The sequence below is a fragment of the Notamacropus eugenii genome, chromosome 2 (genome assembly GCF_028372415.1).
Source record: "Notamacropus eugenii isolate mMacEug1 chromosome 2, mMacEug1.pri_v2, whole genome shotgun sequence".
NCBI lineage: Eukaryota > Metazoa > Chordata > Mammalia > Diprotodontia > Macropodidae > Notamacropus > Notamacropus eugenii.
Genome location: NC_092873.1, coordinates 252,213,556 through 252,228,839, shown reverse-complemented (window position 1 = coordinate 252,228,839; position 15,284 = coordinate 252,213,556). Strand labels below are relative to the sequence as shown.

Genomic DNA, 15,284 nt, shown 5'->3' with positions numbered 1-15,284 from the left:
TACTCAGAAATCAAGAATGAAAGACAAAAATTTTTTTTTAGTCTAATATTATTCAGTGAACATTTTAAAAAAATTTAAAATAGATAAACCCCATATAGGGCTACTCATGGTTAGCAATCATGAAAAGGTGATAGCACAAAAGGACACTGCTGGACAATCACAGAAGTAGGAAGAAACCAATTCTTTTCCTTCTTTCCAGCATGGAAAGATTTACATTTATCTGAACACATTTTATTTTATTTTTTTTAACAATATCTCTCGGGTACTTTATTTATTTTTTATTTGAATTATTCTGTTTTCAATGTTCAATGTTCAACAATCACTTCCATATATCTTAGATTTTTTTTCCACTCCTTCCCCCAGGTACCACCTTTTTCAAGAGGCCTTTCCTGATTCTCCCAGCTGTTAATCCCCTCTACCCTCCCCCCATTCAGTCTCTTTGTATGTTTTAACATATTCTCTATTTTCTTACCTTTGAACATACTACATTCCTCCCCTACCCTGCCTCCCAATCAGAATTATAAACTCTCTGAGGACAAGAACTTTCTTTATATCATAATTTTATCTCCAGCACTTAACAGAGTGTCTCCTATAGAGCAGAAGCTTAATAAATGCTTGTCAATTGATCAGCTCAACAGTTATTAACATTTACAGCATTTCATTATGTTGGTAGGTTACTATTTATTTAGCTGTTCCCCTGAACATATAGACAATTCACTTCTTTCCAGTTCTGTGCAATAACAAATTGTTGTCATTTGTCCTTCATTTTTGAAGAGGCCCATGACATCAGGAAAGTGATACCATGACTTGCAAGTGAATTGGATTGAAGTGAGGCAGGACTATGCAAAGTTGCCAGCCTCACTCTCTCCTCTGGAGCCATGTGGGTCCAGTGGCCAGATGTAGAACAGGCCTGGAGATGGCCCTGGATGCAGTGGGAGACCTTGGCCCTTTTAAGCTAAGGTCTTTCCCAGGTCTGATTTTGTTTGAGGCAATACCCATTCATTGATTAAGGCTAGGTGTACAATAACAAATAATGATGTTATGAAGGTATTTGGCCAGACTGCATTTTTTTTTTTTAGTACTCTCAGGTATATTTCCAGTATCTCCCACACCTCCCATTCCTCAAAGCACAGTTTGTATATATTCTCTTGAGGCCTCTTAAGACAACAGCCTTAATAATTATTGCAGTAACACTAGTTAACAACAAACAGTAGAAGGAACTAGTTGAGAGTTAAAGCTTTCACTGAATCTTCAAGTGGGAAGTAGTCACTCATTTAAATATGAACCCTATCTATACCATGCGGTAACCCCAGCCTAAGAATTTCCAGGGAAATCACTACGTAATAAGGCAGCCCACGCCATCACTGGGCAACTCTAAATCATAGGAAATTTTTGTCCTTACATTAGCCCAACCCCACTTCTCTGTAATTTAACACTCGCAGGTCTTCTCTCTCCCCATTAGAGGCCAAGCAAAACTAGTTCATCCCTAACCAAATGTCCATCCAACAGAATCTTACCTGCAATTCCAATGAAGACGGTCAAGCCAAAACAAATGAAGAACACAACAAAGACCAGGACGAAGTGGCGCTTGGACAGGGTGTACAATCGCATGGGCGCCAACCTACAGAGAACAAAAGTTAGTGAGTCAAGCCACGAGTGGTGTGCATACAGGGAGAGACAATAATAAAGGCCAACCACACCTCAAACACAAGAAGCGTTTTGTTATCTATCAGCAAAAAGCAAGGGCATAAAGGACTTCAGTCAATGAAATACTATAATGGAAGGGGGCTTACATAATACTCTCTGGCAGAAAAGGATACAGGGTGTCCCAAAAGAGTGAAGTTTTAAGCTACTGAAGCTAAAAACTGCCCTAAGATTTTTGGGAAACTCTGCTATAAACTGGCCTTTTTACATGGACCTAATATTACTCCTTTAAGTGCTAATTCAAATGTTCAATGCAAAACCTTCCTGCTATTTTGAAGTTTATTTATGGAAGGAAAATCCATTCCTTACAAAGGAGAAAATTACATTATAGCTCAAATGTCAAACTCTATTATTATGACCTTTGACAAAGAGAACAAAATAAAAGAAGATCCCTCATGTGGAGACCATATTTTGAGATAAAGGGTATTAGGGTGCTCCTGAAGCTTGTGGTCCCCTTACTACCTGCCTCATAAGAGGCCTCAGAGTGCTATGAAATCAATGGGAACTGCCACTCCCATAAGCCCCACAAACTACAAGATAATGCTTCCATGCAAACACAACTGACTCCCACTTGACAAAGGGCACAGCTGTGCTGCTTGGTGGGCATACTAATTCATGATTTCATGTTATCATTCTATGAAAAATTATTTTTAAATTCAAGGCATTTAGTCCAGACCTTCACAATTTAGGTCAGTACTCTTCCATTTCCTCCCCCAGGATGTTACTCTGCAGTCTTAGGAACTGTCCTCTACAGAGAGATAGTAAGTCTTAAGTTCAACTGGGGGAGTCAGGGTGGGGCTATGAACTCTTTCCAAGGCAGCTGACTGGACACTTCACTGGAGGAATTTTGAAGGGTATGTCAAGTTTAAATAACGCTTGCTGTGCATAAACCAGCCTAAATATCAGTGGCTGAAAGAACTTTTAAAAAGGACAAAGTGTTTAACAGAAAAAAATCAATGCTTGGCAAGAGTTCTAAAAAAAGAACATGAGGCTAGGCCCCAAGAAGTTCTGTCACCAAACATACGCCAGTCATACAGGACATTCCACCTCCCACCCAGAGGCCTGGGCAGAGACTGGGAAATCCTGTCCTAACCATGGCCACCTCCTCCATGAAGTCTAGCTAGGCACCCATTCTCCATGACACAGTGGCTACTGTGCTCTATCCCTAACTTTCCAAAATAGTGACTTGATATATGTATGTATGTATGTATGTACATGTGTGTATACATACACACACATACAATGTATATGCATAGATATATATACACACACATACACAGACTTTTTAAATTCAAGGCATTTGGTTTATTCATAGGTTGTATTTATGTATTTTCTTCCCTTAGACTTTTTCTCTCTTCCTTCCACCTCAGAATATTAAGTTCCTTGAGGTCAGGAACTGTTGGTTTTTGTTTTATAAATACACCGAATGAAGTTTCTCATTTTTGTTCTCAGGGAAACTAAGAACTGGACAGAGTCCTGCTGGCTCTAACTGAGGGAAAATCACCAGTTTGAGGGGCAAAAGGAAAAGAGAATAAAAGGAAAAGAGAGGAAGAAAGTGGAAGATGGGAGGGAAAAGGAAAGCAGGAAAGAGAAATATGCAAGAGTGGGAGATTACAAATTAGCCTTACCTAATATTCAACCCCTCATTCCCTATGCATGAATGTTTCCGGATTAAGGTTTGGGAATTTGGTTGGGAAATAACTTGGGGGCACCAAGATTTTGAGGTCCCACATCCACTCACAGGGTTTCCAGCCACCACTCCCCACCATTTAACCTCCATTCAAGCAGATGAGGTCTATGAATGTTAACCTCCACAAACACAAGTGCCCTGAGCCTGCTGGGTGGCACTAACCCTCACAGTGGGGAATAAGGTAGTGGTTCTGAACAAACAGAGAAGCTCCTACAGTAATTCTGTAATCAAAATCAATCAAGATTATATAGTTGATATGGTCTGGAAAAAACTTCTAACAAAATATCTCCATTCTTCTAAAGTAATTTTTTTTAAAGCATGCCTCTTCTTACAGGAAAAACCTCTGCTTATTTTAAAATGAGTCTGATTTTGGAATCTGATAGGAGAGTGAACAGAAAATAAATCAGAAGAGAAAAGGCTACCTTAACCAAGAGCAAGTCAGCTCCATATTCTCAAACTCCCTTCTTCTTCATTCCTGCAGAGCTACTAAAAATAAGTTGGCAGTAAGTTTTTTTGTTTGGAGTTTCTGTTTTTGTCTTTAGCCAGAGAAATCTACAGTAAGTCAATCAATAAACATTTATTCAGTATTTACCATACCCCAAGTATAGCTGAGAAAGGAGACAAATCTAAAGCTATTTGTAAGGGCAGCTTCTGAACAAGAACTTTCAAGCACGGACTCAAGTGCAGTACAAGGGGTTTGTGAACCTTTTTTTAAAAAAAGTCTAGTGACTATTTCAGTATGAATGCTTCTTTTGCAATCCTATATATTTTATTTTATGATTTAAAACCATTACTCTGAGAAGGGGCTCATAGGTTTCTCTGGCCTGCCAAAGGGGTCCATGATGTAAAAAAAGGTTAAGAATCCATGCTGCTAAGGTACAATAGCTCTTCTAATTGGAAGAAAGGGTTTTGTTGACACTTCCAGGCACACGCAACAGCTTATCAATGGCTTTAAGGTCTCATTGGCAACTATATATGTATGTGTGTACCTGTATGTATATGTCTATATGTGTGTGTGTGTGTGTTCACTGAGGGGAAGGAGGACTGAAGAGGCCATTTACCCATGAAGGCAGTGTCACATCCCCAGATTCGTTTATTTTGTGGTTCATAATGCCTGGGGGAACCTTTTCTGACACTTTCTCTTAGCAGGGCCCCAGGATTTAGACTTAAACCACAGCCTGCTATGATTTGTGCCCAGATTTCTATTGTACAAAAAAAAAAAATTTGTGGTTGTTGAAACTAAGAAAACTCCTACACAACTGACAAGTAACAAAAATCTCGATGTCCTCCCACCCACTACATTAACATGATCTGATCACAAACAAAAGAAAAGTTTATTTACTTTCATGGCATCCCTCCTTGGGAGAGAACCAGGCTGCCCTAGATGAGCAGAGTTTGTAGGTAAACATGAGTTATGCCGGGTGCCAACAGATTCTGCCAGCTCTGGACACACCTCTAACCTCTATGTGTTACCATGTCATTTTTTTGTCCATGTGTTTCAAATAAGGACTGAGGCTCAAACTCTGATAGCAGAAAACTAAGAAAATCATAAAAGTTGCTAGTCTGGGTGAAAATCAAAAGCAATTTAACTGACCTCATTTTTAAGACTTCAATATCAGATGTCACAAAATGCAGGAAGTTACAAAACCTCATAGAAGCACAGGATGTTAGAATCCAGCTCCTTCATTTTACAGGTGAAGAAACTAAGGCTTTGAAGTGCCTTGCCCAAGGTCAAACAGTAACAAAGCTGGGATTAAAACCTGAAAAAATACAGTTGCCAAACATTGTCACTTAAGGGCTGAGAAGCAGAATAGGTCTTTTCAGATGAGTTCATAGGATCATAAATTGATAACTGAAAGGAACATTAAAGGTCATCTAGTTCAAATGCCTCATTTTACAGATGAGGAAACTGTGTCTCAGTGAGGTTAAATGACTTGCCCCAGGATCTTAGAAGTAGTAAAGAGAACTGAAATTTGAACTGAGAAACTCAAAATCTAACAATTCCACTGCACCATACATAGATGGAAATGATCAAATTGAGGGAACTTGACACCACATAATTTGCAAGGGGAAACGAAAAAGTTAGTAGAACTCAGACATCTACCCATGCCACCTGTGTACCTTTGCCTTCCTCAAATATAAGTCTATTATTTACTTTCTTAGGGTGAAGAATTTAACACTTATTTTCAACCATCTGTAGAAGGAAGAAATTTGCAACTTCTCATCACATTCATGAAGCACAGGGTTATTTTCATTTTGAAAAATTACAGAGGCAAAATATCTTTTATGTGCACTCACGTTACACTATTCTCAGGATAACCTGCCGCTCTGGAACAGATACTGTACCGAGATTCTGAGGAACACCAAGAGTTCCCCAAGCAGAGGCTGAAAGCAATAGGAAGAAGATATTACTTGGAGGAAGAAGAAAACTGAATGTGAAATGGAAACAATCATTTTTTTAAAGTAAAGTTTAAGCTTTGGAATAGAACACTGACACCTGGAAATCCATTCTTTGGCAGAGAAGAAGAAATATTCAAAGAAAGGAAATTAGCAAAGAAAATGACACAGTATCACACATGCATTTCCAGGAAAGCCTATACAATGTATTTCCTGTTCAATCGCAGGGAAGCTGAATTTTGGTCTCCTTTCAAATCTTCACAAATCATGAATGAATGCCCAGGTTCACCAATTGTACTTCACCTAACTCTGTGCTAAAAAACAGGAAGCATGAGTACTGCGGACAGTGCTGGGCTCTGGGGCAGGGACACCTGCATTCAAGGTTCAACTCACAGAGTGTGGATTCATGACCCAGAGCAAGTCTGGGCCTCTCAGCACCCTCCAAGCAATTTTCTAAGGATGTAGCTGCAGTTCAGTTGCTGACCTACACTGGTGGAGGGAATTCCCTTACTGGGAGTTTTCTGAACCTATGAAATCTCAAGTTGGGACCAAAAACAAAACAAAACAAAAAATTGAGAAAAGAGGGAAAACAAAACAAAATTAGGTAAAATAACCTATCTATTCTGGAACATTAAGGTTGTTTAGGGCCAAGCTGGCCACAGGATTAAATTGGCTCAAAGAACCTGAACCTAGGGAAAAAAAGCAAACTCTTCCCCTTGGCACTCTCTTTATCTTACCCAAATAATCAACAGCCCACAATCAGCAAATCTAAGCTCTATTTCCAGCAGGTCAGAGGAGTCGACATTGGACAGGCTGTAATAATCATATCAGATATCATTCCCTGTACTCTGTTCTCACTGTTCTATACACCTAGTCTGAAAGGGCTACAAAGACAAAATTCTGAAACCTCAACAGCATCATTTTATTTAGAACAGGCCACAGGTTTAAAACTGCCTTCCCCCTCATGGCACTGCTTTTAATGATAGGAAATTTAAACTCTCAAAAAATGAAGCAAAAGAGCAAGAAGAACCAGAGATATTTTCCTCAGCACTGCTCTAACTGCTGTGAGATGTGTGCCTCTGTCCTAAAATAACCAGAACTATGCTTTCTCCAATGTGTCCACCTGTGTTCTCTGTACCAGCCCAGCTGCCCTTCCCTAATTCACTGACTGAACTAAGCTAGGATGCTTCATCTATTTCTCCTCCCAATGAAATTCTCCTGGAATTCTACAAGTCAAGCTAAGGATATCCAAGATCCCAAGCATACCTTGATATCCAACAAAGCTCTGCACTAAACCTGGCAAGTTGCTTCTCAATGAGGAGGATTATTTGTGTCACTGCTTTGACATATTAAAGGACCTATGATCTCACAGTAAATACTCCCTCTAAAGAGACAAATTCTATGTCCTGCATCTATTCAATTCAATGAGCATTTTTCAAAAACTACCTTCTCAAACACTGGGATTACACTGACAAAAAATGAATAGTTTTTGCCCACGCTTCCCTAGGAACTTAGCGCCTAACTTACGAACCAGTGCTCCCCAATGTATATCATTTATTCTACTTGGACTTTTCACATCTGCAGTCTCACATTCTCTTACTCATTTTATTACCCTGACCTGTAATATTCTCTCTTCTTCTAAATTCTGCCTATTCTTCAAAACCCAATTTAAGCCTTATCACGCCATGAAGTCTTTCCTAAACATTTCAATCACTGGGTCCTCTCCTCTGATTTCCTACAGTCCTCACAATCTAGTGGCCATGCTCTCAGTAGCACTCCTGTTGTCCTCCAGGGTTCTGTCACTGTTTAGTGGGTATGACTAGTTTGATTCAGAAGGATTTTAATTTAAGTGCAAAAACTATACTCTAGACCTTAAATTTTAGGCTTTTCCCATAGCACCTAAAACAACAAAAAGTGTGAGGCAACAACACTTACAACACCTGCTATCTGACACAACTAACTCACAGGAGTTCAAGAAAGCCGATGGTTACATTTTTATTATAAATATTTACACCTCGAAAATTGGCAAATCCTACAGACCGGGACTTAGTTTATTGCTTTGTTGATTGTTTAGACTTAAGAGAGTAATGGGGAAATGTTAATAAAGCATATTAAACTTAAAAGTGCATCATGCTTTTTCAGAGAGCCAGTTGTTTAACATTTACCACCAGTCCTGGATACAACAGAAGATACATGTTCAGAATAAATCACCAAGAAATAGACTACAGTCTCATTCAGATAGTAAGATCTACATCAGCGTCTTTTAAGGACATACAATCACAGATTTAGAGCCGGAAGGAACCTAAGACCCAGACAGGTGAGACAAACACTAAGTAGAAGCACAGGGATTTGAAACAAGAGCCTCTTGCTCCAAATGCACATTCCATTGTACTAGAGTGTCTCTCTTTATACTACCAGCTAAGCACTTAATTATACAGTGCTTACTACATGTCAGGCACTCTGTCAAATGTTTTACTATTATTATCTCATTTGATTCTGACAACCACCCTGAGAGATAGATGCTATTATTATTATTATGAGGAAACCAGGGCAAACCACATTAAATGATTTGCCCAAGGTCATAGGGCTATTAAGTATGTGAGGTCAGAAATGAACTCAGATCTTTCTGATGCCAGGCCTGGCTGGCACTCCACCCACTGCATTACGTGGCTGACAGTTAATACATAAAACTTTTCTTTTGTTAACAGAACCAACTTCCTTTTTCAAAATCAGATCATTCACACATTCTCAAAACTCTGGCCAAATCTGGAAAGGTTTAGCCTACCCTAGAAAGCTTATCTCTAGACATAGCAAATGCAAAGGAGCAACACAGCCCCTGATGAAAAATATACTGCTCTTTGCTGAAAGCTTTTTTCCAAATCATTCCCAATTTCTTGGATGCGTAAGCCCATCAGTAATCAACATTTCCTAGAAAGACCAAAAACATACTTACTGGAAGGCATACAGAATAAATTAGAAACAGAACAGTCACCCCACACACACTGTCTTCCTTCCACTACACACCCTTCTCCAAGGTTAACTTTTCCTGAGAAAGATAAGTCAGGAGATCACCTCACATAAAAGAAGAGCTGAAAAACAATTTTAAAGAAGCTCTCTTCTCCCTGTCATAACCATTATTATTATTATTATCATCAATGCAACTATTATTTTATCATACTGAATTTACACAATGCCCCTTTGGAGATCAAAACACTTCTCATGTTATTTACAGCATTCTTGTGAAATATGGTAGATGGAGAAGAATGCAGCAATGTCACTAATACAGGATGATAAAGCAACTCACTACCAGACTGAAAAACTGAATTTTCTGGCTCCCAATCCAGTATCAGGAATTCCCAATAACCTAGGCTTTATTTATAAAGCACATCTCCTCTGAACAATAATAATTCACACTTATAACAGAACTTAATGGTTTACAAAGTGTTCCTTCATAATACTGTGCAGTAGGTAGGACAAACATGATTAGCCTCATTTCACAGAAGAGAAAACTGAAGTTGAGAGATGTAATATGGATTTGCCCAAAGGTATATAAATAAATGATAAGACAAGAGGTCATATTTGAGACCAGATCCTCCTGACCCCAAGTCTGGCACTCCCTGAACAAGATATAAAAACAGGCAAGCAACAGGGAAGACAGATTTAATTCTGCCATTTCATCTCCAATAGCCTACACATCTTCTTCATCTTGAAATAAAGTCTACGAGCATCTGAGGACTGAAGGGTCCCTAAGCAATTTTCTTGGAAAGGAATTAAGAAACAGCATCTCCCTGAAAGCCAAATAAGAAGGCTGCAGGGGATGTAAGTATCCTCTGAGACCTCAAATAGGATAGTTATGAGGAAGGGCAGAATTAAGTACATGGCATCTAGGTGGTGCAACAGATAGAGCACTGGGCCTGGAGTCAGGAAGACCTGAATTCAAATCTGGTCTCATACATGTACTGTGTGACCATGGGTAAATACCTCTTTGCCTCAGTTTCCTCATAGTAAAATAAGGATAGTACTATAATTGAGGTGAGGATCAAATAAAATAGTAATTGTTAAGTGTTTAGCACAGTGTGGCTAAATATAATATATATAATATATAAAACTACATTTAATATATAAAACTATACGTAATATAAAAACATTAAAGTATAATGATATATCACACATATATATTCTATGTTACATATACAATTATATAAGCGCTATATAAAAGTTAGCTATATAAGCACAATATAAAAGTTAGCTATTATAATAATAATTATTACCACCTTGTATTTGGAATCACAACTATCAGGAACTCAGCTAAAAACCAGAAAATAATCACAAAAGGGCTCAGAATAAAAGCCAGAAAAAAAGGTTACAACATTAACATACTAAAACCAGTCTGCTTTGCTCAAGGGAGAACCCTTTAGAACCATTTTACTCCAGCTTTGTGCACATTAATAAGTGGAAGAGGGAGGTGAGGAGCAATAATTAACAGGCTAAAATAACAGAGGAGACAGAATGATGCGTAAGAAGGGAAAAGTCTATATAATACATTTTAGAAAGAATTCCAACCAAAACACATAATGCATTTTGATTGATTAAAAATGGTTAAAATCTTTTTTAAAGAAAATTTTGACCTTCATGGAGTAATCTTCATTACCTGAACAATTTGCTTAAAGACCTGTTTCCAAATGATGCCAAAAAAAAAAGTATCACTTTACTATGATCCTCTGCATCTTCCTCCCCATAAGCCAAGTCCTAAAAAAATCACACACTTGTTTGTATTGCAGTTTTTCTATCTCTAAAACAGGCTAAGCCCTCTCAATTCCAACAGAGCATCCTCACAATACACAAAAGGTAAAGGCCATATATTCTCTGACTTTATTCTAACAACTGACAGGAAACTATTGAGAAACTATTGAAACATGCCAAATCGCCTGAAGAACAGGCTACTTTATCATCCAAGTGAAACTCCATGCAAGACTCCTATTAAAATATTTAAAAAATAGGATCAGCACTAATTGATAACCAGTAAGTGTCCCAGAGTCCACTTTTATTACTACTACACAAATGACAGGTTTATTACATGTTAATGCCTAAGTTTTTACATCACAATCCTCTTCTAATTATCTATCCACTTTATTTCAATGAGGGCAATCCAGAGGAAACTGTTTTCTTTGGTATACCCTGAAAATAAAGTAAAACCAAACGTAGACTGCCTGACAACACACTTATGTCACACAACCTTTATATCAGTCATAGAGTGTCAGAGCAGGAGTGCCCTTACAGGGACCATCTGGTCCCACTCTCATTTTCACATGAAGATTATAGGATTAGTACGACAAGGCATCTTACAGGTAAGGATGTATTTCCTATTTCAAGCAAGTGGAATTTTTTTTTTCTAACCCATTGCAATGGTAGGATTACTGCATGAAAGGATTATCATGATGGATTATCATGATCAAGAGATAGTGATCAATAAACTATTGTACAGCAAGATATAATGGAAAGAGTATTGGTCCTGTAATCCAAAGCCCTGAATTTGAATCCTGCATTACACACCTACTACCTGAGTAACCAGGAACAAAGCATTTCATGTTGGTTTCCTCATTTTTTAAAATGAAGGAATAAAATACTACTTAACCAGGCCCACATAGTTGTTTGCAAGAAAAAGTGCTTTGCAAAGCTTAAAGTGTTCTATAAATGTGATATCGAGATCATCATAATCATCATTACTGGTGCATTTTCCAAATGCCTTGTCTTTGTTTGCACTATTTCCTTTGCGTAGAACACTCTTTCTCACTCTTCTTCGAGTACCTAAATTCTATGCATTTTCCAAGTCAACTTTAATTCTTTCTCTTCCTTCCTTGACTTCCCAAAAAACCTTTGAAACCCAGCCTCACCAGGAAGTCCTTTCTCATCCTCAGAACTCATTCACCAGGTACTCATTCTCTTCCCAGAACTTCAACGTATCTTTTCATATGAAAATGTCTCACCCTTCAGACAGCAAGCCCTTAAAACCTACCTTATGGGTTTGTGTATTCTCTCCAATGCCTTGCAAAGAGTAGGTGCTCAATAACTAGTTAATTTCCTTTTCATTTACTATCCATTTGACTGTTTGAAATAAGTAGGGGGTATAAACAAAATCTAGGCTCACCATCTTGAATCCCTTATTATTTGCCAAACACACATTGCCATGCCGTTACTCCTACTATCTGCCTTCTCTGTTCCTACACAGATGCTGCTGAACACTCCTGGAAAAGTTATGCAATTGTGTGACTCAGCTGATTATAAATTTGTTATCTAATTTCAACTGAGCTCTCCTTTTATTTTTACACCAATTCTTTTATTCTTCTCCCATAGCCTGACAGCAACTATTATTGTAAACTTTAACCTCTCTCTTCCTTATCATTCTCAGAAGACCTTGCCTTCTCTTTACTGAGAAGAGAGAGGCCATTCACAGAGAATAAGCTCCATACTGCAGAACCCATCTTTTTTCATTACCCATTCTCCTCCCTTTGCCTCAGTCTTTGAAGATACAGGTATTCTCTTTGGCAAGGCAATTCCTTCACCAGTGCTCTTGGTGTCTTCCCCTCCTCTTTCTTCCAAATGCTTATCCCTTCTCTCTCATCTTCAATGTTTTCTTATGCCTTGGCTTCTTCTCTGCCTTCTATAAACAAAGATCTTTCCCAATTTTAGAAAACCTTAACTTGACCATGTCATCTCTAGTTATCATCCTATATCTCATCTTTGATTCACAACTAAATTCCCAGAAAGGGGATATACACTTTATTGTGTCCATTTCCTTAACTCCCACTCTGTTCTCAATCCCTGGCAATCAGGCACTCAAGCAAAATAACTCTAGGGTTAACAGTGATCACTTAGCTGCTGAATTCAATGTCCTTTTCTAAGTCTTCATCACTCCTGGTGTCTCTGCACCTTTTCATACAGTTTACCTGACCATGCTCCTTGGCTTCGATGATAGTACTCTAAGTGATTCTTCTCCTACTTGCCTAACCACTGCTCAGTCTCCTTTTCTGGATCATCCTCCTTTTGCCCACAGTGGCCATAGTGGCCATTCCCCAAGGCTCTGTCTACAGTCCTCTTCTCTCTACATTCTCCCTTGGTGATCTCATAAGCTTCAGTCACTACTTTGGAAATCTAGAAGTAGCCAATCCCTAAAATCTCTCCTGAACTCCAGTCTCACATTGCCAAATGACCGCTGGAAACCTCTTTAAGATATCTCAATCTCAAAATGTCCACAACATTACTTGTATTTCCCTTCGAACCTCCCCAACACTTGCCCATTTCTATCGAGGAAAACATCACTTTTTCAGTCACCGAAGTTGATAATCTCAGAGTCATCCTTTACTTCCCTCTCCCTCAACTCTCATATCACCTATCATTTACCAAATCAAGGCATCCTCATAGCATTTTTCATCTCTATCCCGTTCTCTACACTCATACAGCCTAATTTGGGCCCAGGTCCCACTGCAAGGGCTATGTTAGTAGCCACCTTACTGGTCTAACTCCCTCTAGTCTCATTCCACTTGAATCCATCCTCCACTTATCTACCAAATCCACACTCCTAAAATAAATCTACACATGTCATCTTCTACTCAAAAATCTTCATTGGTCCCCTACTGACTCAGAATAAAATATAAACTTCTCCACTCTGCATTTAGAGTCTTTGACAATCTCTTCCAAACTACTTTTCAATTTTCACAGACACAGATCCCAAGATGCCCTTTAGAACTAACATCTTAGACCTTTAGATATCAAAGTGACCTTAAAGGACATCAAGTCTGACCACTTCATTTTACAATTCAGGCTTCAAGTTTTCCAATCCAGTATAAAAACAGCCTTCCTTCTCTGGTCACATTCTTTTTCTTTTCTTCTTTAAAAAGTTTTTTAGTTACTACTACTTCTTAAAGACTTACTTTCTGTGCATAAAATTACATCCACTATGACTGATAACCAATTTGGTTTGAAGGCAGAAGGTTAAGCATTAACTCAGTCACTAATAAATGAGTCCTCTAGGAAAATCTCTCAAAAAAAAAATCTCACTTGGAAGTATTAAAGACACAACTCTTAAAGGAGAAGACAACAAATTCTCAAGTCTCAGTCAGCAAACACAAGCTTTTCCACTGAAGTGTCATATCCTTTAAGTCACTACCTCTCAACAGTCTCTCCTCAGGGAAGTCTCTGCCATACTTATGCTGCTCTTTGCCCACTCTTATTATTTCCCTGCACTGCACTGAATAAATGCCTGATGAACTTTGAAGTTCTTGATTATTTCCACACCTGGCTCAAAGTCTCTCCTACATCATCTCATCTCTGGCTTTTATCCTCGTCCACTTCAACATCCCTTCAAGCACCCTGGATTCACAGTTCAACTTCCTTGACTTAGACGACTTTCATCTCTACCCCACTTCAACCATGAACAAAATCAACTATGCCCTGGCCCTTGTCCATCACTAGGAACTGTTCTACTTCAAAGATCTCAGAAGAAGTCATAGCTCCAACACTCACGAGTGTGATAACAAACACGTCACTTAACTTCTTGGGCCTCAGATTACTTACCTGTAAAATGGAAGAAATATATGCACCACCTTCCTCCCAGGATTTTTCTGAGGAAAGCACACTGTAAGCTTAAAATGGAAGACACTACTGTTAAACCTGTTCTTCACATGCACGAATGACCACAGTTTCTTAATTGTTTTCTCTTCTCCTGGTTCTTGAGTTAACTTCTGGCTTTTCTTCTTTCCCTCTGATCAGTCTCTACAAGAATACTGTGGCTAACACCCTAGAAACCCATGTTCTCCTTCCTTTCCTAAGACCCCCTACACCAATCCACAGCTCTGGGTAAACCCCACTGCCCACTTGTTCTATTCCTGTTGCCTGGAATTACTAAAGGAAATTACAGTGAGCTTCTTGAAAGCAGGACTGTCTTTGCCTTTCCTTTCATCCCCAGTGCTCTGCACAGTATTTGTCACACAAGAAGTACTTCATAAATGCTCACTGCCTAGCTTGAGCTGAGGCCCCACACGGGTTAGATGCCATGAGTCTGCAGTGCAGTCAATGATGTTTAGGATCATCTCTAGTTGACTCCCCAGACTATTCCCCGTAGCTGATGTTCCAACTTTTTCTCTCTTTTTGCTTGTATTTGTATCCCCAGAAGTCGAGCGCCTGGCACATAGTAAATGGTTCCTGACTGATTGAAGAGAAGCAGACATAGTGAGGAAAGGAAGGCTAAGTAAGTACCCATGCAGAGTTTACAGAATGGGTGCAGAAGAGTCTAGGAGCTGGCCTGGGATGGCCTCCAGCTCTTCAGTGAAGTAGTAGGCTAGATAATACATCCTAAGTGTTGGGATTGGAAGAGGAAGTAGAGTGAGAAGCAGTCTGGGAAGATGCTCTCTATCCATTAGGCAACAATGTCTCTCAAGTCAGTTTTTGCTAATGAGAGTTTAAGCCCAGTGTTCCTACATAGTAATACACTTTT

At 38.9% G+C, this 15,284-nt stretch overlaps 1 protein-coding gene across 8 annotated transcripts in view; it reads right to left on the bottom strand.

Moving 5' to 3' along the window:
* TMEM181 (transmembrane protein 181) overlaps positions 1 to 15,284 on the bottom strand; it is a 95,308-nt gene that overhangs the window by 50,731 nt on the left and 29,293 nt on the right. For 2 of the 8 annotated variants that reach the window (XM_072643807.1, XM_072643814.1), the window contains exon 2: positions 1,518 to 1,621. In XM_072643807.1, the coding sequence (XP_072499908.1) occupies positions 1,518 to 1,621 (104 nt within the window). Of the gene's footprint in view, positions 1 to 1,517; positions 1,622 to 3,816; positions 3,881 to 4,988; positions 5,155 to 5,692; positions 5,780 to 15,284 lie in introns of those variants that run through there. The other 6 variants (XM_072643812.1, XM_072643810.1, XM_072643813.1 and 3 more) reach the window with 6 other exon arrangements.